Source organism: Vombatus ursinus, unplaced genomic scaffold, assembly GCF_900497805.2.
Source record: "Vombatus ursinus unplaced genomic scaffold, bare-nosed wombat genome assembly UNPS02009205.1, whole genome shotgun sequence".
Taxonomy (NCBI): domain Eukaryota; kingdom Metazoa; phylum Chordata; class Mammalia; order Diprotodontia; family Vombatidae; genus Vombatus; species Vombatus ursinus.
The window spans coordinates 49540101-49566985 of record NW_020948983.1 but is presented as its reverse complement, the minus strand read 5'-3'; the positions used below and the strand labels follow the sequence as shown (position 1 = coordinate 49566985).

At 34.3% G+C, this 26885-nt stretch overlaps 1 protein-coding gene across 5 annotated transcripts in view; it reads left to right on the top strand.

Moving 5' to 3' along the window:
* ICE2 (interactor of little elongation complex ELL subunit 2) overlaps positions 1-26885 on the top strand; it is a 68852-nt gene that overhangs the window by 23495 nt on the left and 18472 nt on the right. For 4 of the 5 annotated variants that reach the window (XM_027851903.1, XM_027851905.1, XM_027851904.1 and 1 more), the window contains exons 6-14: positions 671-808; positions 5276-5398; positions 5617-5776; positions 8590-8774; positions 9055-10039; positions 11488-11666; positions 16261-16390; positions 20291-20375; positions 23083-23133. In XM_027851903.1, coding sequence (XP_027707704.1) covers positions 671-808; positions 5276-5398; positions 5617-5776; positions 8590-8774; positions 9055-10039; positions 11488-11666; positions 16261-16390; positions 20291-20375; positions 23083-23133 — 2036 coding nt within the window. Of the gene's footprint in view, positions 1-670; positions 809-5275; positions 5399-5616; positions 5777-8589; positions 8775-9054; positions 10040-11487; positions 11667-16260; positions 16391-20290; positions 20399-23082; positions 23134-26885 lie in introns of all 5 variants that reach the window. The other variant, XR_003568237.1, reaches the window with a different exon arrangement.

Sequence of the window (26885 nt, the reverse complement as noted above, 5' to 3'; positions counted from 1 at the left end):
GTGTGACTGCACATGTATAATATATATCATATTGCTTGCCTTCTCAATGTGGGGGGAGATGAGGGAAGGAGGAAAAGAATTTGAAACTCAAAATTTTAAAACATGAATATTAAAAATTGTTTTTACATGTAATTGGAAAAATTAAATACTTTAAAAATTAAAAAAAATCATCTCACCTTTTTTTGATACTTTCAGTAACATGATTTTCAGGTGTTTAAATCATCTCATGGTGTTTTGTTATCTTTTAAAGTTACAGTTTTAAATTCCATTAATTTTTCTAATTGTCTCAGTAGCCAGTGAAAAGATTATTATAATCATTTTGTATTTGCTTTCATCAACAGCCTGAATAACAGTTTACTGTTTGTTTTCTATTCTTATACGCTTGTTAATTTTAGTTTTGTTGAATCTTTTCTAAGTAACAGCTAAAAATTTGTCTTCATTTTAATGAAAAGTCAGACATGAATAGATTAAGAATATTCAGAATATGGATAGTGGTTGCTAAATAATATGACTATTTTCACATTCATTATGTCTTATTTGGAATTACGTTCAGTTGCACCCATGTTTTGCTTTTTTATTTTAGACCTAAAATAATTATGCAAGTAGTTTTGTTTTGTGACATTGTTAGAAAAATAGGGTGCATACTGATTCTTCTTTCTTTTTCTTATAGCAATTTTTAAGTGCTTCAGTTGAACAAGTAAAAAAGTATCCTGAAATCTACTCACTCCATGAAATCACTAGCTTAATGGGATTCCTCCCAACTAGAACTGAGATGGGATTAAAATTAGAAAAAACTGCCCTTGCATTGGTAAAGTATATTTGTACTTTGAGTATTAATATTGTATTTTTTAAAAAATTATTTCTGTGCATTGAACGTATACTTCATCTTATGTTTTGAGAGGGTTTTAATATGATAATAAGATGTATTTTTTTCAATACTTAAATGGATCACTGATTTTCTTAACATGGGCGTCTCTTCTCATCTTGGGATTATCTATCAGCACATTGTTCTGTATGTTGCTTGTCTCTGCTTATCACAAACATTTATAAAGAATCCAGCCAATGTGCTGGAAGTCTTCTGTGTTCTTCAATATCTTAGGAGCACTTGCATATCTAACTTTAATTCTCACTACGTGGTTGATCACCTCCTTTTTCCAGTTATTCATGTGCTAGTTGTAAAGCAGTCACTACAATAAGGAGACCAAAGAACTTAGAAACCACTTCAACCAGAAAACACCTTGTCTCCTTGCCAAGTGGCGAAATACATTTCCCAGGATTCAGTTAAAATTCAGTACACATTTATTAAGTGCCTTCTATGTGTCAGTCATTGTACTAAGGATACAAATAAGAAAAAAGAAAGACAGTCGCTACCCTTAAGGAGCATACAATCTGATGGGGCAAGACAGCATACAAAATGAAGCTAAAAAGCCCAGGGGGGGAAGGAAGAAGGGAGGCCACTAGGGGCTACCCATTGTGGGGTCATGGTGTTCCAAGGAAGCTGACCAAGTAGAGCTGCTGATGGAGAATAGTGAGTTACCTGGGATCAATACTACTCTAAAATATTTACTAATTTGCAAGAGCTGAGAGGATGATGGTAAAAGATTTTGAGTTGTATTGGCTCCACCAAAAAAAAAAAAGGAAATGGTATAGAGAAAAGAGGTAGCAGAAAGCCAGATCATCTCAAGAGCATTTGAAAAATGAAAATTAGAAAAATAATTAATTGGTGAAAAACTGAACAAATCTATTGGCATTTTTGTAAAAATTCTTTTCTTCATCAATGACAGTGGAAAATCACATTGGGAAGCTAGCATCTAGATTTCCACTGTTTATATTAAGAAATGGAAAAACAGTTAGGAATAGTAGCTGGACCTGACCAAGAATACACAGAAGACATCTGTGCTAGAAGACATTGTGGAATTGAGTCTGAGTGCTTGAAGTTGGGCAGTCTACTGAATGATCGGTTAAAATCACAAATGGCATTACCATTCCAAAAAAGTGATTGATAGTGAATCAAGAACTACTAACAATTCTCATCTTGTAAAATTTTTATGAGAATGATGTCCATAATTTAACAAAGACATACTTGATGAAAAGATGAGAAGGAAACAGCTAGTCTTTCACAGATGAAATTCTTTAGCAGACCACATCTTCATAACTGGACAACTGATAGGTATAAAAGATAAAAATCCAACCTTTTTTAAACTATGAAACAAATTTGATTCTTTTTGGTTTGATTTCATTGCCAAATAAAATGAGCATTCCATATACGTAGTAGATCCGAAAAGGATTGTATATGTAACTGTGGATATCTAATATATGCTGCTTACATTTCTTATATGTATAAAAACTACACATTTCAGAACTGTCCTATTTGTGATTCTTTCTGTCTTTCCTTCACTTCTGTGAATTGTAAATTTTAATAGAGCACAATTTCGCTTTAAAGAGATCCAGAAGTTTTCTCCCCCTTATTTATGTTGAGATCATCCAAAGTATGTTAGATAAAATCACAGGGAAAACTTTTAACAGTTCTTTGATTTTTTTAAAAAATAATAGATTTTTGTTTAGATATCTTGTTTTTACGTCACTGATGTTTCTTCCTGTATCCATCCTCCTCCTCTGAGAGCCATCTCTTATAACAAATATTTTTTTTTAAAAAAAGGAAAAAGGGCAAAAATTTCATTAAAACCAACTAATACATTGAAAATAATAAGATATAGTATTCCATTGCCATGGGCCTGTCTTTCTTCTAAAGGATGGGGAAAAGTGTGTTTTCTTATATCTTTTCTTTGGGGCCAAATTTGTTCTTCATAATTTCACAGTATTCAGTTTAATTTTTTTTGTGGTGATTGTTCTTTCTGTTTGCATTGTTGTGGTCATTGTATATGTTATTTTCCTGGCTCTGCTTACATCACTTTCTATCAGTTCATATAAATCTTCACATGTTTCTCTGTATTCATTGTGTTTGTTGTTTCTTATATCGCAGTAATATTGCATTATATTCATATACCACAGTTTGTTTAGTTATTCCTCATTTAATGTTCTGTTTCCATTTCTTTGCTATCACAAAAGGTGCCGCTATAAATATTTCATTGTTCTTTGATTCTTAATGTCATGTGAAGCATAAAACCACAATATATGTTCACCTGAGATGCTTACCACCATCTAGAGGAAGTCCACTTCAGAGTCCATGTTGAGGAGGGATTTCCTGTAGATTTTGAAGTCCCTCACGTGCTTCTTATTGTAGATGAGAGCTACGATCACTTAGAAAATGTTCACACTGGAAAAAGCAAAATGAATGAAGAAAGCCTGTTTTCCATATTATAATATACAGTTGATTAGATAATCCTCAGAGCTAGTTCATTAGTACATTTATCTTGGATTGATGCTTCAAATGGATGTGGAACAGGGCCCAGATTTGAATAAGAGGAAAAGAGTAGACTGGAAAGCAGCTGGAGGAACATACAGTGCTTTTACCTATCCCAAGATGCTTCATGGAACAAAACTCCATCTGTTTTTAGCACCAGTATTCTTCTGGTAATGCTCTATATTAGAAAATCTGGGAATATCACAATCTTTGAAGAATCAGATTAGCATGTAACATAAAGGGAAATAGACAGATATATGTTAAAGCCTAAAGAAGCTGCAATGTATTACCAATGATAAATGACCCATGTGTAAGAAATAGTGTAAAAATAGCTAAGCAGTCTGTGATTCAAAAAGAAGCAAGGCCATTCTTGTAGGGAATCCTGTGAGGGATAACATATACATAGGGCTGAATGTTGCACAGATGCCCAAGTAATGTTAAAAGACCAGAGGTTTGGTTTTTTTTTTTTAATACATTAGGTGGAACCCCTATGGAGAATTTATAGGAATATGTGAACAAGAGTTAAACAGGATCAGTAGCAATCGCACGATTGGAAGAAGTTAATATTTGTAAAACACTTAGCACAATGCCTTGCAAATAGTAGGTGCTATATAAATGCAGTCCTACCCTTCTTCCCCCCTTCAGATATTGAAATACGTCTGTTTTTCACTGGACCTTTTCATCGTCTATCCCAGATGCCTACAATTCTCTCCCTTCTGATCTCATTTTCTGGCTTCTCTGGCTTCCTTTAAATCCCAGCTAAAATCCTACCTTCTGCAAGAAGCCTTCCCCCCAATTCACTTTAATGCTAGTGCCTTACCTCTGTTAACTCTGTTTTATATTTACACACACACACACACACACACACACACATACATACATACATACATACACACATACATACACATAGACATACACACACATATAAATCTTATTTGTAGAAAGTTATTTACATGTTGTGTCTTCTGGTACCCTGTGAATTCCTTGAGAACAGGGACTGTTTTTTTGTCTTCCTTAGGTGAATAACACAATGCCTGGCATATAGTAAGGGCTTAATAAATGATGATTGATGTCTTTGTTAATATTTTTCATGACACTTCCTCTATACGAATATTTATTGCTAATATAGTATAGCTTATCATTTGTCTTTGCCTTTAGGTCCTGCAGATTTGATTAAAATGGATAAACATTCAGCATAAGCATTTAATATACATTGAGAAACCATTATAATCTTTTCCAGCACCATCTAATATAACTTGTCCATGATAGAGGAGGAAGCTAGATAGAATGTAGAAGAGAGAAATAATTTTGGCATGATGTTGTCTTGTAGATCCCTTCTTTCCTACTCTCAAAGAGAGATATTGGCATAGGCATCCTAGCCCATCCACCAGTAAAGAACCTGGTGGCATTTATTAGGCAGGTGGGGACTTGCCCTACCAAAGTAGTTCCCACAGTCCTTCATATGAAGGGAATCCTGGTGGTAAAACCTTGACGCTTGAGCCACGTTGTTGAGGCTTCTCCCTCTTCCCCACTCCCTCCAGTTTTCTATCCTAGAAATATTATTTTCCTTGTTCTCACTGAGACATGTAGTCTTTGATGTTTGCTTCTGGTAGTAAGTACTGCAGTGACTCTTAGGGTAACTTTTTCCTCCGAAGAGTTGCTATCCTAGCCTAAGTACTAGCAGGATCAATCCGATGGAGATATAAAGACTGTCTGTACTCCTGATTTGCAGTTATATTTCTTTTCATAGAGAATCCTTGCTTAATGAATATTTACTAACAGACTTTGGCTGTATTGAAGAAGTTAAGAGTTCAGTTTTATTTTTTGATGATGAGAAAAATGAAGATTTACTAAGAAAAAATGTATCACTGTCTTTCTAGTAAAACATTAATTTTTCCTTATGTTATTTAGGGTAATGTAAAGTTTGCAAAATTATCATTTCCCTTGATGCCTGCTGAGTTGCACCTCTCCTTAGATTATAAATCTACATCAACTACTGAAACACCAGAGCAGAAAGCTGCTGCAATGCATTATGTGAGTAACACTTAACAAAATGATTGTCCTAGGATGTTTTAAGGTGAATTAAATAAATGCAAATGATTATTTGTGCATCCAACAGAAAGGTTTAAGATATTTTTAGGTTAGCTGTCCTGGTACTCCTTTCCCCAAACTTTGCTCTGCATTTTATTTATATTTGATTAATAAAGAAATGTGTTATTCTAAGAAATAACTGAAATATTTATTATTTTCAGGATATTAGTACAGATCCAAATGCAGAAAAACTTGTCTTGAGGTATCATCCTCAGATAGCTCTCACCAGTCGATCATTATTTACCTTGTTGAATAATCATGCACCTAATTACAAGGAACAATGGGAAATTCCAGTGTGTGTGAAGATCATTGCTGCTACAGGTTTGTGATTTCCCTAACACTGATTTTGCAAGAGGGAAAGGGAGAAAATCCTTTATGATTGTAAAAATTTTCATGGCTCTTTTCAAATGCTATAAGCAAGAAGATAAAAATCTTGTTTAAGGCATCGGTGAATATGTGTAATGTCTGTAGATAGTTACAAAATGTATCATTTTGTATCTGTGTTTAGTTGTGTTTTATCTTTCTTTCCATTTTTGTTGTTAGAATTATGTATGTATTTTACTGAATCTGCTTATTTTACCTGGTATTATTTCATTTATCCTCCCATGTTTCTGTGAATTCTCCATATTTCTTTTTTCTTAGAGTGCAAAAATACTTTTTAAACTAGTATCAAACAATTTTGATACTACTTTAAGATATATTTTGATATCTAGAGAGTTAATTTCCTCTTAATTGCCGTCATTTTTCATCATCTCCCTTAAGATTTTGTTCTTCCAAATGAATTTTATGATTTTATCTGGTTCTAAAAAAATAATAGTTTGGTATAGCATTAAATTTGGTATAGCAGTAAATCAGTTATATTTGGGTAGTATCATTTTTTTACTGGTGGGGTCCAGCCATGAACAATGAACATCACTTTAATTTATCTTCCTTTATTTCTTTAAACAATATTTTGTACTTGTATTTGTATAAATCTTGAGTATGTTGTGGTAGAGGGACTCCCAGATACTTAACGCATTTTGTTTTCATTTCATTTTTTGTTTACTTCTTAAATATTCTTTTTGTGTTCACTTAACAATTGTCAATAAACATAAACATTTCAAAACATAAAGAACAAGGGAGAGTATTGTGTAAGAAACTGAGCATTGGTTTTTCTTTAAAGACACATAAATATATAGAAATATATTGTTTGACAGGGTAGTAACAAAATTGCTGTGTTTGTGTCCCCTTTTGCACTTTTTTTTCCTTTCTTTGTATTTAAATATTGATGCTTTTTATGTCTCCTGTTACCCGGTAATCTACCTTCATACTCCCACTAAGTTGAAGCCCACCTTTGAATATATTGGTTAAGCAACACAAATCAGTACATTAGCCACATCTGAAAATGCATATTATGATCCTTAAGTGTCAAACAAAGGACTTTATGTTTGATCCTGGAAGTGATAGGGAACAGCTGAAGATTTTTTTTTTCTTAAAACAACATGCATGGTTAAACCTGCATTTTAAGTTGATCATTTTGTTAGCTGAGTGGAAAATAAACTGGATTGAGAAGAGATTTGAGTAAAAGAAGTCATTCAGCAGGCTTTTGCAATAGTCCGGGTATGAGGCAATGAGATTGTTCCAGGGTGATGACAGAGGAAAGAAGGTGGCATATATGAGAGATGTTAAGATGATAGAATGAGCAAGTTGGCAAGTGAGTGGAAGTATGAGAGTGAGGAGTCTAGATTGACACCTAGGTTCCTAGTCTGGGTGACTGGTGGTGCCCTTGTTAGTAATTGCAAAGTTAGGAAGAGAGGAGAGGGTTTTTCTTTTGTGGGGGGGGGGGGGAGGGGGGGGGGGGTTTGATTTTTGGGGGGGGGGGGGGCAGATGGGGGTGGTATAGATAATTAGTTCTGTTTTGGATATGTTGAGTTTAAGGCATTTATAGGACATTCCATTTGAGATGCTACAGGACGTCCAGTGGGGGATGTGAGCCTGGAGATGAGAAAGATCTGTGAGTCAGGCAAGAGTGCAGCGTATTTATTGACTGACTAAAGGGAACCAGTAGAATGGAAGAGATTAAAGATGCCTGAAAGATAGGGGCAGGATAGCCAGAACTAGAGAGGGTCTGGGGAAGCGGAGAATAGGCTGGGGTCAAGAGTCTAGGGGGCAATGTTGTCTGCTTTCAGAGAGCTTATAAATTGTGCAAATAAATGTGGCTCTGATGAATTTTATGGTTTTGGACTAAACTTTATTTACTTTTGTATACCCTTTTAATATAGTGCCTCGAATATAATGGACACTTAACTGTTTGTTCTATGAATTTAGATTTATTGATGTTTTATCTGCACTAATTTTTCAGTGGTTATCTGAAAATATAAGGTACTATCCTTATTTAAAACTGAGTTGATATAATTCTGTCTTAAAATCATTACAAACTTTCTCAGTCAAAAATACTAGTTGTCCTCTATTTTCAAGGAGAAGAACTGATGGCAAAGTCATCTTACAGTTTTCTAGACCTTTTTCCACCTCATTACTGAGAATAGAAACAACCTCTAGAGAGACTGCAATTAACATTGAGTTGGGATACGGAACCTATCTGCATTAACTTGTGAAATGAAATGCCCTCTTTACTGGTTAAAATATTTTTTATTCTGTAGAGTAAGCAAAATGTTCTTGATGGCTAATGACATTCACTATCTAGCAAGAAAGAAGTTGATTGGAAAATAAAATTGTAATAAGTTTAGATCCTGAAAATTTTTCCCTGAGGTATAAATTTCATTTAACTTTTAAAAAATTGGACTAGATTTGAGAGAACCATCTTTAATTCAGATCACATTAGAAAACCCAAAATGCCTTTTGTTCCAATTCCTTGTACATGAAAAAGATAAAATATATTTCTCTTGACAATAGAATCAGAGAACTTTAGAGAAGGGAAGAGATCTTGGAGCTTATCTAGTCCAACTCTTTTGTTTTACAAATGAGGAAAATGAGACAAGTTTTAATGACTTGCCCAAGGTCACACACAAAAAAGTGATAACTTGGGAATAAAACCCAGATTTCCTCACTCTTAGTCCAGTAGTCTTTGTACTGCATATACTGTGTTGCCTCTCTTTTTATTCTTACCAAATAAAAATGCCTTTTTTTCTCATCAGAAGGTTCCAAGCCAGAGAAAGTAATTTATATTGACTCACCTCTTCCCAAGAAAGAAATGACAGTGAGAGAGAGAAATCAAATTTTTCATGAAGTACCATTGGATCTTTTGACAACAAAAAATTCAGCTATTCCTGTCTCTGCTGTATTTATGGACAAACCTGAGGAGAATATATTTCAGTGGGATGTAAGTGATGCTTGGGTGAGGAAACAAATTTATCAACATCTGACATTCCTTCACTTTTGTAAGTTTTAGACAAATGTAAAAGAGGTCTATCTACTTTATTAAGTAATGTATGCGAGATACTACTGTTTGAGGTGCTTAGGATCCAGAAACAAAAATGAAATAATCTTAGCTTTTAGAAGCTTAATCATTTTCAGTAACTCTTAAGAAATTCACTCAAATCCTACTCTATAGGATGACAGACTTTTTACTAATAGTGTGATAATGGTTTTGTTTTATCAAGGTGCCTTCTGATATTAAACAGTCCCGAAGAATTGAGACTTTTGATGATTTAGATCTGAGTTTTGATGAGGATGTTACAGAATTAGAAACTTTTGGAGTAACATCTAATAAACCATTAAAAACTTTGAAAACATCAAGCCTTCCCACATCATCTACCGTAGCAAGCCTTCCCACAGCATCAAGCACAACAACCATTTCCTCTAATCCTATAAGTTTATCAAAGATTCTGATGGAGCAGCTGAAAAAGGAGAAACAACTGATGACCAGTGTAAACAGTGGGCTAGAAGAACAGAAAATTAAAGATAATCAGGAATTTTCATTATGTGACAGTGTTCTAGATCCTAAAAACGCACAGCTTTATTCATGTGGTGGTGAATTAAAGCAGTCTGAATGTGATTCCTCCTTATTCAAAGACTTTGAAAAAGAAAAAATTGAGTTAAGTGAAGAAAATGATACAACTACTGATGAAGAATATGGTGCTGATAAACTAAAGGTCCTGGAGAAAACAAATACTTTCAAAGAAAGAACTGATATGTCGGAAGCAAGTAAGACTCAGAATGTTTCTTGTAATAGTGATACAGATGAAGAACGTTTAATTATTGACATAGAATGTAAAAATCATGATAATAGCAAGCAGGAGATTCCTGTCCTTAATGCAAGTCCTGTACTAGATACTTTAAGGTCTCCTGTACCTATTCAGACTTCTTCAGAAAACTTAGCTGATGCTACTTGTAGTCCCCAGCAGAAAAAATGTGCTACAAAAAAGTCTGGCAAAAGATTATATAAGAAATTCGATCCAGTTGGACAGATTTTAAAAATGCAAAATGAACTCTTAAAACCAACTTCAAAAAAAGTGCCTGAGCAGGCCTTTGTGAATTTGGAAAATTCTAAACAACACTCCATAGCCCTTGCTCCAGAGCAACCAGCCACTGCTATTGAAACCCCTGCGTCGAAATGGTCTTCAGTATTTCAGAAGCCAAAAGGACGTAAGTAGGCATTTATAATTGTTTTTTCACATGACATTTTTAGCAGATAGTTTTCCTTGCCCCTTTTCCTCACATATTTTCTTTGCTTTCTTCTACAGCCTTCATGTAAAATGTGACTTTTCTTGATACTCTGCTATTTAATATAATACTACTTCTGCTAAGCCTTACTTTCCTTTATATAAAATGAACGGGCTAATTTAAACAAGTAAATTCTAGATTGTATAAATAAAATGTTAGTAGTCCAAGGGGTTCTACCAAAAAAAAAGTTGTAATGGCCGACAAATACAGTGTCTGTTTTGTTGTTTTTGTTGATCATGTTCAATATGTACTTTCACTTGATGGACAAAACCATCACAAATTGGTTAAAATAGTCATACAATTGAAAAAAAAGAATGTTGGTTTTTCATAAAAATAATGAATACCATACTTTACCTCACTTAGTTTCTGATTCCTTCTCTTTTGCTAGATCTTATCCTTAGTTGCTAACTTTTTTCTTTTTTTTTCCCAGTAAGTTATATTTATGGTATTTTAGTTAAAAATTTTTATCAATTATAAAAAGTCATACAAGAGAAAAGTTGTTTTTGTATTGTTCTAGAATCAGTATTTTAAGGCATGCAGTAATGTATTAGTCAGTTGATTGATTGTTCATCTGTCTTCATAATGCCATTAAAATAATCAATCTTCAATTTTAGTTACCAAGTTTTTGTATCACTACCCCTTATACATAATTATGTGTGAATATGAGTATAACTAATGTTCCAGAAAAATCACATCCCTTAAGGGAAGGAAAATATACAAAGCCACATCATGAACATATAAAGTTAAGATCCTCTTTCCTTCTTCTTTTGCTCATTTCTGCCCAACTTCTTAACTGTACTAGGATTGAATAACATCACTTTTAAGAACGCGCCAAACACAGTTTTTTTATTTTCTCTCACTAAATTTGCTTTTTTGTCTGTCACATTTTCTCTGAAAGTAAAGGAAGTAGTATTTCAAAAAGATCATAGATCCAGAGCCAGAAGGGACCCCAGAGGCCTCCTTTTCCAGTCCCTTCATTTTGCAGTTGAGGAAACTGAGGCCCAGTATGATTAAATGAGCTGCTTACGGTCAGTAGGTGGTAATCATGAGAGGCAGCATTTGAACTGAAGTCCTCTGAATCCAGAGCCAGTGTGCTTTTTCCTATAGCTTTGAACCTTCTATTCCAGCTCCTTTTGGGACAAAGAATCTCCCCTCAAAAGAAGCAGAAATAGTGGTAGAATTTGTAACAGAAAATGGCCACACAAAGGTGAAAAGAAAATATTCTATAGGTAATCCTGTAGATAATTGAATTCATTATATCATCTTGTGATTTATATTGATGAAAATGTATGAATTGTAATATTGTAAAAATGTAATAATACATAAATAGTACATACATAGTCTAATTGATCAAATGTGTTACTTCTAAGGATTGCTACCACACAACCTTCAGATGTTTGTTGAAAACAAATCAGAATACTTAGCACCTCAAGAAGGAAATCTTGTTTATAAGTTATTCAACTTCCAAGATCTCCTATTACTTGTACGTTGTGGTGTCCAGAAAGTAGAGACAAGACCACGTTCCAAAAAACGGAAAAATGTTAGAAGGGTAAGTAACTATTGGAGAAAATTGAAGACTTGAGTGAGAGTCAGAATGGTATAATATAAAGAGCACCCAGTTTGCAGTCCGAGGTCTTGGCTTCAAAATTTTCCTCTGTCTCTTGCTTATGTTTGTGATCTTGAGTAAGTTACTTAACCTTCTTGGATGGTCTAAATTTCCTCATTTGTAAAATATGGCATTGGATTGTATGGACTTTTAAGGTCTTTTCATCTCCAAAACTACAGTACTAGTATATAAACTAACCAGCAAACACATATGATGCTTTTTTTTTAAGTTTAAATTATTTTAAAACTCTCTAAAACCCTTAAGTTGCAGAGCAGTTGGCAAACTGCATTCATATAGAATTTCTTTACTGGTTCCCTATCACACCAAGGAAATCACAGGTCCAGACAAAGTAAAGGCTTATATAGTAACTTTTCTAGGGTGAGATATTTTTCGATGTATTATTTAAATCACCTTATTCTTAATAAGATATTGTTTAAATAAGAACGACTGAAATTTTTAAAGCTTATGGAGTACTTGGATAAAACTTACTCTATTACATCACTGTAAGTAATTTAAATGGACAGAAAACTACTTTGGTGAGTTTAGAGCTCCTATTGTTGCATATAAAGTTCTTGATCTTTCCTTCTGTTCTTAAATTTAGGGCCAGCTCATGCACATAAATGACTTCTCCAAACCTGTGAAAGTATCCTATCATTCCGGAATTATTGGAGTTATATTGAATTAAATGTTATCTCTTTTTCTACATACAGTAAACTTGTTTTCAGCCATAGTTATGTGTGTGATTGGTAACTGGATGTTTTGGTCAACTTAGTTTGTCACATGAGTTCTGGCTTCATCTCTGCCACTAACTTGTCTTGTTCAGCATAGTCACACAGGGTCTCTTAACATTTGCTATGTTACTCTGTTTTAATACTTAATCTCTTAATAATTATTCTTTTCACATCCTGAAAATAAGACCCAAGGTGTACCAGGTGCTTGCGACAGCAGTTTAATGACTGGACTTTGTCTCACAAGATTACCAGATATGCTTGCCCTAATTTAGATTTATATAAATTGCTCTCTTGATGTTAATGATTGAGTTCAGGTGTTTTTCACATCTCTTAATTTCCTTCCTTACTCTCGAAGGAGAGAAAATGTGAACAAATTGCTAAATATCCAATTCTGATAGTTTCTTTTATCTATTTCAAAATTTTAGAAAATATTATTTTTCAGAAAGGTTTTGAACTGAATTTAGATTTCACTTATGGCTTTTTGCAGGAGAAAGTCAAAGAATGATAATGTCACTGGTTTGATATAGTTTAAAGGAACTGATATAAGTCTGCATTAAGAATTATTTAGGCCTACTCATTACATTTTTTAAACCATTTCTATACACAAAAATGATAAATTTTGTAACATAGCAAAAATAATTTTAGACAAAGTACTTGTGCCATGAATTTAATTTTTAGAGTTTGATTTTTTTGTTTGGTTTAAATTTTTCTTGTCACATATGATTTCTTTCAAGGTCAACCTCATTTCTTTCATTTTCTGGCATGTGAGCCCCTATTCATTTGTTGTATTGTATGCCAAATTACTGGCACATAGAAATGATTGCTGCCCAGCATCTCTTTAAATAATTTTCCAGTTTTTTTTTGATTAATGACTTCAATCTAGAAAGAAAAAAAAATTGGTAAGAAAGTTACTATACATTGAGTAAAGAATTCGAGCACACCTTTCTCCAGTTTAAAAAAAATGGTATAATACTAACATAGAAGCAAGTAAGAACCAGCTTATTAAAACTTAACAGAGAAGTCATTCTTAGGATATTTACAAATATTAGAAACTTTATTAGTCTGAGCTATTTAAAAGCCAGTATTTACTTACATTCTAATAATGTCCTTTAAACAAAGAACATTTATTCCCTAAAAGTAAACTTATTTAGTCAAGACTTTAGATTATGAAGATTCTTGGCTACTGGCACCCAAGAACTTGAAGTCTGTCTAATTTGCCTCTCTGATTTTACTGTTATTTCTTCCATACTTTCCACTTGTAACTAGTACTCAGACCTCAGTGCAGCTTCATTTTCATCTGTTACCTTCCAGATGTAGTCAGAGGTCGAATTAAGAGAACAACCACTTGCAAATGTTGGAATGAAGTAGAAAAGACTTAACTTGGTTTACATGTTGAAGTTTGGAACATAGTTATTTGTTAAATGCTCAAATTTCTGAGTAAAACTTAGTACAATTTCTATTTATGAAATTCAGATGAAGTGATCTTAAGTGTTCTAGTTTTATCGGTGTTTGCTTAAATGAACCTAGTTTCATGAAGGCTTCATTCTAAAATATGAAGTTCCCAAGACTGATTATTTCAAATATATATGGAATTGCAGAAACAGAATAGAAAAGGTCAAGTATTAGGGTAATTTTGAAGGAAAAATGTATCTAGTAGGATCCTAAGAGGGTATAAGATATGAAACCTCTAATGAGAATTTAATTTGTGGCTGATGAGAGAAAATAGAGGAGAAGGAGAGAAATCCAATTAAAGTTATTATTTAGGAAAATAAGAGCCAGAGGTTATGTCTAAGAAAAAAACAAATGTCATCATCTGTGGCTATATTTAAAATATTTAAGATGTTGTCATAAAGTAATTCTTCTGAATATCTTAAGTGGTATAATTTGTTTTCTTTTCTCCTAAATTCCTGGAGATGGCAGTAGAGGTCATAGAAATAGGTTGTAATATCCTGTGCAGATATTGATAGTGACCCCTTCTTCCTCCAAATCACAAACCCATAAAAGTGATATCATTGTAAAATTATTACATTTATTTGAATTAGGTTTTTTTTATATTTTTCTTGTTATTTAATTTTCTTTTATCTGGCATTGTTAAGGAATTCAATATTCTGGTCAGTAGAGTTTTTTATATAGTTTCTAGCCTGACTCTATCATTTATGACCTTGGGCAGGTTACTTTATGTCTTGAAATTTTATGACAGAAGGCTCTCAGATGTCATCTTGTCCAACCCAGACCTGTAGAAATACCCCCTCCATTACAACTTGACAAGTGGTGTCCCCATTCAACCTGAAGACTTTTGGTCATGGAGAACACTTTACTTCCTGAAACAATCCATTCCACTTCTAGACAGCCTAAGTTTTAGAAGCTTTGGTTCACATTATGCTGATATCTGCCTGTTTGCAACTGCTATCCAAGATCCCTAGTTCTGTCCTCTTGGGCCAAGCAGAATAAGTCTAATCTTTCCTTCCACTTCAGAGTCAAGCCATTGAGCATTTGTCACGTATGTGCCAAGCACTCTGCTATATGCTGTGGTTACAAAGAAAGGCAAAAACAGTCCCTGTCCCCAAGGAGTTTACAATCTAATAGGGCCAGCAACATGCAAACAACTCTGTTCAACCAAGATAAGTATAAAGGATAAATTGGAGATAATCTTAAAGGGAAGGCATTAGCATTAAGAGAGATCAGGAAAGACTTCTTGTAGGAGGCAGGATTTTAGTTGGGACATGAAGGCAACCAGGAGTTGGAGATGAGGGAGATCATTCTAGGCTTAGGGGCAGCCAGCAAAAATGTTTAAAGATAGAAGATGGAGGATTATGTGTTCAGGAATAGCCAGGAGGCCAAACTGCAGAGTATTTGGAGTAGGGGTAAAGGAGGAAGGTAAGGTATAAGAAGAATGCAAGGATAGGAGTGGGTCTGGTTTGAAGGGCATTAAAAACCAAATATGAGATTTTATATTTTATCCTGGAGACAGTAAGGAGCCACTAGAGTTCATTGTGTCCATGTGTGTGACAGAAACATGGAGAGAGACCTGTTCTGAAGGAAAATCACTTTCACAGCTGAGTAGAGGGTGGATTGGAGGGGGGAAAGACTCAAGGCAGAAGACTGTTCAGCAAGCTGTGGAATAGTATAGGACTGAGGTGTTGAGGACCTATATCAGAGTGGGTAGCAGGGCTAGAGGAAAAAAAGTTGGCATATACAAGAGGTTTTACAAAGGTAGAATTGAGAGGAGTTGGTCTAAGATTGAATATTGGTGATGAGAATGAGGGGTCAAAGATGACATCTGGGTTGTGAAACTTGGTGACTGGGATGATAGTGATAATAACCTTGTTTGTAATAGGGAAGTTAGGAAGAGAGGAGAGACGGGGGTGGAGGGAGGACTGGAAATAAGTAGTTCAGTTTTAGATATGTTGAATTTAAGAGTCTGGAACATCCAGTTTGAAATGTCCAATAGACGGTTGGAATGTGAGACTAGAAGTCAGGAGATAGGTTAGGGCTGGATGAAGATATCTGAGAATAATCTACTTAGAGATGGTATTTGATTCCATGTCAGCTGATGAGACCACCAAGCAAAACAGTCTGCTTCTTAGTGTTCCCTCTGCTTCATCCTCCCCAAGGCCCCATCTAATAGATCTACATAGAACCATCTTCCCTATTAATACCTAATCTGCCTTATAGGGTTGTGAGGATAAAATGTATTTATATGGAAGTGCTTTGAAAAGTATGACACTTATGCAAGTATATAAGGTGTTTATTGTAGTTAATAATAAATTAAAGCAGATTTCAGCATTTTAATTTTGTGTTTTTAGCAATCTCCAGTTTACATATTGCCAAAATTGGAGTATCAAGCCTGCTACGGTGTTGAAGCCCTTACTGAAAGTGAACTTTGTCGCTTGTGGACTGAGAGTTTATTGCATTCTAACTGCTTGTTTTATGTTGGTAAGTGTGATTCATGTTCCTTTTGGTTTTTGCCTCATTAGCATACAGAGATTTTTTTTATTACCTATTCTTGTTCTTAGGTTTTAAAAATTACTTCTGATTGTACTTATTCCCATCGAAGGAAGATTTTCTTGCTGTCACTGTGTTGTTGTTAGGCAGGCAAAGAGATATTATGTTTTGCAGAGATTTTCAGTAAAAATGCATGAAACAGAAAAAGGATTCCTGTTTAACTGGAAAATGTGATTGAAATATCTATTTAGTTTATCAAGATTTTATTGATATATATTATATATATATGTATAATTATTAAGTTTAATTACTTTCTTTCTTCTCAGGAAATGGCTAGGAATCCACCTACATTTTACTGCATTTCTCCTATACTTAGTGCTTTGTTAACCATAAAGTACAAGATAAGTGTGTATTGCTATCACTACTTTTTTATTGCTGCTAGTAGAAGTTTAATAGGTACAAACTTTTTTTTTTCCACAACATAACTGATATGGAAGTATGTTTTACATGATTTCACATATATAACCTCTATCAAATTGTTTACTGTCATAGGGAGGAGGGAGAGAAGGGAAACAGGGAGAAAAATTTGGAACTCAAAATTTTATTAAAAAAAAAAAAGAATGTTAAAATTTGTCTTAACATGTTTTTGGGAAAAATAAAATACTGTTTAAAAAAAAAGTTTAGTTATGGAACTTTTGAAGCATTTTTTACCATCCTGTTTGCTTGTGGTAATTCATCCCACCTGGAGGCTTATTTCACTCTTGGAAGAAATTCAGTTAGACAGCAAATACCTATTAAATGCTCACTATGTACCAAAAGCTATACTAAGGTCTGGGGATTCAGAAAAAGACAAAACAGCCCTTGCCCTTAAGGAGTTCATGTTCTGATGGTAAATAAGTAGATGCTTACAAGATATATGCAGAGTAAATGGAATCTTAGAGGGGAAGGCACTTGGAGCTAAGGATTGGGAAAGGCCTCCTTTTGAAGGTGGGATATAATACAAGTCTTGAAAGAAGCCTGTGAAACTAAGAGGTGGCAGTGAGCATTTAAGGCGTAACAGAAAGCCACTGTAAAGGCATGGAAATGGGAGATAGATTGCTTTGTGCAGAGTATCAAGTAGACCATGAGAGCTGGATTGTAGGGTATATTGGGGGGCAGGGAGTAAAGTGTAAATTTGGAAAGGTAGAGAGGATCCATGTTATAGAACTTTAAAGGTGAGAGTACTTTATATTTGAGCCTGGATTATGGAACCAGAGCTATCATAGCTCAGAATGCTTAGCATCAAGCTTCCCTTGTTTTTAGACCTATTCAAACTTTTTCCACCACTGTTATCAGTCAGTCAATCAGTAAGCATTATTAAGCACCTAGTATTTGCCAGGTATTGTGCTAAATTCTGGGGATACAAAGAAAGGCAAAATCAGTCTTATCAAAAAGCTCATGTTTGCGAACAATTGCATACAAGCAAAATACATATAGAGGATAAATTGGAGATAATCTTAGAGGAAAGGCACTAGCATTAAGGGGAAATGGGAAAGGGTTCTTGTAGAAGGTGGCATTTTGGCTGGGACCTAGAGAAAGCCAGGAAACAGAGATGAGGAGAGAGAATATTCCAGGCATGGCGAATAGCCAGTGAAAATGCTTAAAGTTGGGAGACAGAGGGTCCCTTTTGAGGAACAGCAAGAAGTAAAGTTATTATTCAGTGCCAACCATTTCCTTGTTTTCTTAACCCTCTATATATAGAGGTAGTGACATGAGGTAGTAGATAGAGCTCTGGATTTGGAGTCAGAAAGACTTGAGTTTAAATGAATCAGTCTCAAATATGTAATAGTTAATGTAATCCTGGATAAGTTGCCTAACCACCTTCACCCTCTTTTTCATCGTCTATGAAATAGGGATATTAGGTGCTGACCTACTTCACAAAATTATTACGAGGATCAAATGAGATATATTTAAAGTGCTTTGCAAACCTTCAAGCACTATAGAGATGTTATTTTTTAATTTAGTTACAGGCTAACTTGGTAGGTTCTGTTGCTTCTTTGCTCCTTGTCTTCTGAAGAAGTCCATGAGTACTGTTATGAACAGCAAGCATTTACCCTCTTGGATTCCCAAAGACTCTGTGTGACTCTAACCCCAAAATATCAGCCAATCAGCCCCTGTGGGTCCCAGCCCTGATTTTCTGTGGAATGAGGGTGCAAATAAATTACCCACCAGCCCTTTAGACACTTGAAGATAGCTAGTATTCTCTTCTCTAGGCTAAGCATCCCCCGTTTCTGCAACTGATCCTAATATGACATGGACTCAAGACCTTTTACCATCCTCTGCTGGATACCCTGTGCCTTATCAATGCCCTTCTTAAACTCTGGTGCCCACAACTGAACACAATTCTGTAGATGAGATTTTACCAGGGTAGAGTACAGTGGGATTATTACCTCCTTATTACTGTAATACACTTTGCCTCTCAATGTAGCCCCAAGATTGCATTAACTTTTTTTGTTTGCTATATCACACTAATGATTCATTGATGTTGTAATCCACTAAAACCTCCAGACTTTTTTCATAACAATTGCTCTTTGACAATGCCTCTTCAATTTAGGATACCTTAATTTATTTTAAGTTTGTTTGTTAGGTGCTTCATTTTGATAACCAAGTCTTGGAAGCCCATATAGATAAAGTCATGGATCTTTGGTATATTGAAGTATAGTTCTACATTAATTAGTCTTTTTATTTTAAATTAGAAGCTAGCTATTTGGAGTCTTGTGGTGAATTTTAGCCATTGTAGTAGTAATGCATTTAACTGTGCAATGAAGTAGCTCTTATCTAGTCATATTTTGACAACCAAAATTAAATCATACAAATGTGTTTTTTTGGAGGTAAACACAATGCGTTTGTTTAATTTGATATTACACTGGACATTTTCACTAAAGTCCTAGTCCAGTGCCTCATTGTGGAATAGAGGTGACGGTGGGCTTTTAAAGGCCAGGCCAATGTAGCATGAGTACTGGCAGATCCTTTTAAGCTGAAAAGGCTTTAAGTATAGGCCTAGCAACAGATTGTTGTCAAAGGAGAAGCCTAGTTAAGTTTAGAGAGTCACTCAACAATTAGCTACCAAAATAATTAATGATGACTGTTTTTGCTCATAATCATTGAAGAAATTGTCAGCTAAGGTGTGGACATGTTGTAGTGCGGAGGTATCAAACTCACTGCACATGTCAAACATCAGAGATCAGCCAGAACCAGGTTAAAATGTAATTGGGAAATGATTAACAAAATAAATGAAAATATAATACAACATAGATGGTGTTAATTTGTAGTTTTCTGTCAATATGTGGCCTGCTGAGATCTGTTTCTATTTGAGTTTGGCACTGTTGTAATGAATATCAATGAGATGCTGTGTATATCACTAAAATCATAGAACTTTTGAGATTGAAAAAATAAAGACATTTACAAATTGTAAGCTTGATGTCAATTTGCTTCAATAGTGGAAATATTTTCAACTGAAAAAACTTTTAATAGTAACTTGATTAAGTCATTTTAAAAACAACTCTAAATTTAATGTGAAGTTGTAGTATATAGGATGTTTTAAGGAGAACTTAAAGTACTTTGGTTAATGTTTAACCATTTTAAAGGGTTTAAAAACTAAATAGTTTGGGGGATTATTTAGGTTCTTCTTTTTTATTTTATGACAGGTTAAAAATTAAGTTTGACCACATGATTAATGTGAAAATATGTTTAATAGGAATGTATATGTAGAGTCTGTATCAGATTGCACGCCATCTTAGGGAGGGAGACAGCAAGGGAGGAGGAGAAAATTTAAAACTCAAAAGCTTATGGAAGTGAATGTTGAAAATTAAAAATAAATTAATTTTAAAAATAAGTTTGACCTATTTTCAGGACATGTTGATGCATTTACATCAAAGCTTTTTATGCTTGAAGAAATTCCCATGAATGGACTCAAAGAGAAGTTTGCAACACTCAAGTAAGGCAACTTATTTTATTGTGGTAGGTGAAGAATAAATTGATAAGACAATGACTTGCCTTTGTACTCATTCCAAATCACGAATAAAATGTCCAGAGCAGCTAGCCCTGCTATTCCAGGGACTGACAAGACTTTGTAAATATGTCTTTGAGGTCATACAGAGGAGTCTGATGTGGCCCACACCACTAGCAAAATGGACCAGAGGAAGTAAAGTCAGATGACCACAGGAAAAAGTTCAAGGTTGCTTATAGGACTGTCAGTCTCTCAGAGTCACACAGATTGGGCACAGTATAACCTTTTTTTCAAGAGGTTATTTGTTATTGTTCATTTGTTTCAGTTGTATCTGACTCTTCATGACCCCACTTGAGGTTTTCTTGGCAAAGATAGTGGAGTAGTTTGGCATTTCCTTGGCCAGCTCATTTTACATATGAGGAAACTGAGGCAGACAGGGTTAAGTGACTTGCTCAGGGTCACCCAGCTAGTAAATGTCTGAGACCAGATTTAAACTCAGGATAATGAGTCTTCCTGACTCCAGGCCTGGTGCTCTATCCACTGAGCCACCTGGTTGACCCTCAAAGTTTATATTAAAGTTCCAATTAGAGCCCAATCTCTTTTTTTTTTCTTTTGTGATTTATCCACATTAAAGTTTTAATTTCCATAAGACTTCTTGTACTATGCAGTTTGGGGTTTTCCCCCCTTATTTAATCACTCCTTTATTAAATTCTATTTTATTTTAATTCTGAATTACGCTTTTTTTTTTTGAGTTTTCTTTTGCTGTCAGTTGGTATGAGCTCATAAATTCATTTTAATTCATTTGTAAGTATGTTTGACCTTAGCTGGGATTAAAATCAATCTGTATGTTAGGGTATTTTACATCTCTTGCTGAGTTTAAATTTGCACAGCAAACCTTATAAAGGCTGATTATTTTCTCTTGGGAACCAGAACTTCCTTTAACTGTCAGCAGGTAAACCAAGAAGTGATGCTCGCAGGCATGGCTAACACAGAAAAGGGGGAAGAATAAAATCTGTTTAACTGCTTTTTCAATAAAAATTTCACTATTAAAATAGCAATAAGTATACTATTCATTTACTCTTGTGAGAAATATACAACAGAGAGAACCAATATAGATTAAGATTTAGAAAAATGCAAGGCTAAATATCTTACCTCCTAAATTTAAACTGTTGCCAGTCACTACTCAACTTAATCCTGTATTTCTTGGACCTTGTCTTGACAGCATTTTCTGAGAATAAAAAAGACTTCCCACATGAGCTGAGGCAAAGTGAAATGTACTGTGTACAAAGTAACAGCAATATTGTAGGATGATCAGATGTGAGTGGCTTAGCTATTCTCAGTAATACGATGATCCAAGACAACTCAGAAGGATTTTTGATGAAAAATGCTGTCCATCCCCAGAGAAAGAACTGATGGTTCTGAATACAGACAGAAGCATACTTTTTTTTTTTTACTTTATTTTTCTTGAGGTTTTCTTTTCTTTTTTTTTTTTGGTCTTTTACAACATGACTATTATGGAAATGTTTTGCATGACTACACATGTATAACCTGTTTCGAATTATGGAATTGTTTGCCTTCTCAATGAGTGTTCAATTGGTGGGAGAAAGGGAGAGAATTTGGAACTCGAGAGTTTTACTTCACCCAATCTTTTTTTTTTGGCTGGGCCGTGGAGTTAAGTGACTTGCCCAGGGTCACATACCTAGTAAACATCATGTGTCTAAGGCTGAATTTGAACTCAGGTCCTCCTGACTCCAGGGCCAGCACTCTATCCACTGCGCCACCTAGCTGCCCCATGAACTCAAGAATTTTAAAAATGAATGTTAAAAATTGTTTTTACATGTAGCCAGAGGAAAATAAAATACTAAACAAATATTTTTTAAAAAGTTTCCCCAAAGCTCCAGCTTCTAGATTTGTTGCAGCCTCCTACTAAAAACATCATTTTGTCTCCTCAGCTCTCATGATAAGACCTAGAGTCAATTTTCTTTCTTTTCAAACAAAAACTTCTCCACATTCTTTTCCTTCATGATAAAAAAAGGCCCAAATGATACGATATCACAGATTAAATTTGTTTTTTTTCTTGACTATTTTGTTTTCATTCAGGAGTCTGCTTCTCTGGAAAACGCTTCCTTCCTCCAGAAACAGCTAATTTACTCTCAATTTTAATTCCTTTTCACGCTTTTTCAAGGTTTAATTTACAAGGAGTAATTTTTTGAGTAATTTTGCTCCCAGACTGGTTCTACTAAAGTTCTCCAATCAATAATGCTTCTTAAGTGGATCAAGTTGTTTTCTGGAGATTTTAAAATACAATTTGAATATGAGAATGGTTTTCACAAAATGTAATAAAATGATTTCCCCCACATTTTACCCTGAGCTCACACTGAACCAAACATAGATAAATCTACAAAAACAGGATTGTTCATCCAGCAAATGGTTGTTAAGAGTTCAGTGTACCATAGTCAATGTACTATGATAGATGTGGCAGATACAAAGACAAATAAGACATAATTCCTGCTCTCAGAGAGTTTATAAGCTAGGAGTCATTGTCTATTCCTAATCTAAGTCAGAGATAATTTTTTAATTTACTATTTTGGATTGTCAATACTATTGTTCTTTTTTAGTTAGTGCAAACAGTTGACTTGTTTTGCATTTGTAAGGATTAGCATTGTGAACTTTTGTTTGTATTTGTTCCTCATAGCACTCCAAATGCATTTAATGTTCTCCAGCATATTCTGAAGAAAATAAGTAGGTAAGCAGTTTCTGAATGCTTCATTATCCTCTCTGAATTTCTTATAACCAAAATAAATAGGAACTATTAGAAACATGACATAGAAAACATCTTCTTTGAGTACCTTCTAGTTAATTTAATTACTTCGTCGAAGTTGGATTTAGGAGTTTTTTTGTATGTAAATTGTAATTACTGTTCATCAAATAGTATAATTTGATTTTAGGCTGGGCTAGTCCAATTTTTGGAAGGGATAGACCACGGAGTTAAGGTAGTCCTATGTATATCTTAAACCCCAAAGCCTTAAGGTTAAACATAGGCCAGTTGTTGAACATATGAACATGCCTGTTGTTTGAAGTGCATTATGCTTTATTAATATTAGCTTTGGATATACTCTTTTTTCTTGCAAGGATTCCATTATCCTCATTTTTTCAGAGGATACTTCTAAGACACATAGAAGAGGAAGATTTGAATTCAAGTCTTGCCTCTGGCCCACATTAACTGTGTGACTGTCACACAAATAATTTAAGGTAAATCGCTTCATTTTTCACTGCAGTAGACATCACAAGTCCCCATTTCTGTATAGAATGGCATTATGTTCTTTCTTTCAGGATGAAAACACAGATTGAAGAAAAGTCAAATTCAGAGGGTTCTTGGAAACAGACTTTTACACTGTACATAATAGTGAGGCCACTCACAGAGACAGGGTCTCTGCTTCTATACTTTTTATAGAAAAACAGTTATAGATACACGTGATGGAAAGTTGGTGGCTGAAAAGAGCCTAGAATGCCAGATTTGGCCAAATGAATCACAGTTAGTGTTTATAGAAGGCTTTTAGGTTTGCAAAATGCTTCACATGCATTAACTCTTTCGATCCTTGCAGCACTGAAAGGTGAGCACTATTATTATTCCCATTTAATAGATTCAGGCACAGAGAAGGTAAGTGCTACACAGCCGGACAGTATCTGAGGAAGATTCCAGTCATTTCTTCTTGACTCCAAGCCCTATGCTTTATCCACTGTGCCACCTTGGTGCACAGTGTGAAAGCATGAAATATTAATTTAAAAATTAAATGTGAAAGCATAAAAATAAATAAATTCAAGAAGCTGCTGAATTGATTTTTTAAATGTTAGATAAGAAATATTGTCAAAACTGGCACAATGAGGCATAAAACTAGTCCCTATCAGTCACTGCACAGGAAGACGGGGGAAGTAGATTCTATTGTCATGAACCCCAAAAATCAAGGACAGGACAAAATAGGGACTGATCACCCCATTCAAGAGTAGAAGATATGTTAGGGCTTTACCTTGAAGTCGAATCCCAAATAAGTAGCTAAGATATGAGTAAGTGCATGAAAACAATGACCACGATGAAAAATATATTATGGATTAAGAGATGCCCAAGAATTACTGAACTCAAAAGAAGAGAATAGCTTTGTAATAACTATAAGCAGATCCTTCGAGGGGAAAAAAAATTGGCATGGCTCTAAGGAGTACTAGAATAATTAAAAGAATGAAACAAAAATAAATGAAATGCAATCTGGAGGCAAAAATTGGAATAATAGCTTAGAGGAAAACATGAAAAATATGTCCAGTTATCTGACTTCCTGCTGAAAAATAGAGTGGAGCAGACTCAGTGATTCCAAGGGGCTGTATGTAAGGTATCTATGAAGCACAAGGTACCTAGAAAATAGGTTAAAGAGAAATTATTTAAGAATAATTAGATTGCCTTTAAATCATATCCAATCAAAAGTCTTGGGTACTATGTTTTAAAAAACATAAAGGAAAACTTCTTATGTCTCTTTACATAGGTTTAACCATAGGGTTATATGGAAAATATTAAGAATCAATACACATCTTAGAAAAAACCTCAAATTGAAAGCATGTAGGAATGTCATAGCCAAAATCCAGAGCTTCCAGGTCACAGAAAAAGATATTGTAAAGCAGCAGAAAGTTCACATAACAAGCAATTATAGTCAAAATCACACAACAATATACTGCTACTATTCTAAAGTAGGGGAAGTTCTTATAATATGATATTCTAAAAGGTAAAAAGCCAAAATTTACAAACAATAACAATTTACCCTGGAAAGCTGAGCATAATCAGGATAAACCTTTAACAAAGACTCTGAAATATTCCTAACGAAATAGTTAGAGCTGTACAAAACTTTGAAGCACAAACATGAGAGCAAAGAAAAACCTGGAAAGGTAAAAAACAGATTTGAACAATTGTAAGGGACCAAATATTAATGCACGGCTTACATTCTAATGGGGAGAAAAGAGAGAAGCGTCCCTTCAGAGCCCCACTGAGAGTTCAGAAAGAAAAACCCAAGTTGGCCTGGAATTGGTTTTTTTCTGTTTGGATAATTTTAAGACAGTATAGAAAAGGGAAAGGAAAAGAATATACTAGGGAAGAAATGAGGAGGAAACCTCAATATAATATCATAATTGAGCTATGTGAGAAGCATATACAAACTTCGAGTACGCAGTGGAGGGAGGAGACATCTCACAAACTTTACTCTTAAAACCAGATAAGAGTGTCAGATATACACATAAGAATTTGATAGAGAAATACATTAAACTCATTTGGGAAATAGGTGGGGACAGGGAGAGAAAAAGAGAGATTTAAGAGAAAGAGCAGATTTGAAGGGAGTAGACAAAACAACAAGCTTCAGCTTTGGAGAGTGGAATGATAAATGGGAGATTAAAAGGAAAAAAGAAAGCATAAGAAACAGTGAGGGTTTGGGAAAATAAAGAGAGGAGAGAGAATGAAATGGGAGCAAGTCCCATCAGTTATAGATTATTAGTGGATCACATTCACTCTGCTTTGTTAAAGAATTGGGGATGGGATAAGAAGAGATAAAAATATTAGGGGATCTGATGGATAGCAGATTAACTATCATAACTGTGAAATTGAATGGAATGAACTTGCCCATTAAATGGAAGAAGGTAGCAAAATGGATTAGAAAGCACAATCCAACTGCATGTTGTTTGCAAGAAAGAAAATTACGCTGAAACGTACTACAGATAATGGAATAACATCAGTAATTACTATATGTATATATATAATTGCCTTAACATTTGAGTAATTAAATGAAAAGTTAATCAAATCAGAGAGAGAAATAGCAAAATAACAATAGTTTGGGAACCTCAGTGATGCTGTTTGATATCTAGACAAAAGCAATAAAAAGATAAATGAGAAAGAAGCTAAGGACATGAATATAATTTTAATAATGTTAGATATGGGGGCAGCTAAGTGGCACAGTGGATAGAGCACCAGCCTGGAGTCAGGAGGACCTGAGTTCAAATCTGGCCTCAGACACATAACACTCACTAGCAGTGTGACTCTGGGCAAGTCACTTAACCCGAATTGCCTCACCAAAAAAAAAAAAAAGTTGGATATGCTAGATTCCTGGTGATTTTTTAAATGGAAATATACATATATACATATATATATATATATATAAAAAATTTCTTAGCCATATCTTAGAATACAAAAATACATAAACAAATTCAGAAAAATTAAATAAAGTATTGACAATATAGTAAAAATTATAATCAATATGGAGCATTGAAGAAAGGATTTGTATTGAAGTTGAGACTAACTTAATCCTTAAGACTTTGTGGATCAAAGAATAAATCACAGGAATATTAGATAATTTCATAAACAAAATTGCAAGAAGACAACATTCTAAAATTAGCATTCAGTCAAAAGCAATATTTATGGAGATACTTAAAACATTGAATACTTTAATCAACAAAAGAAAGAACAAATAA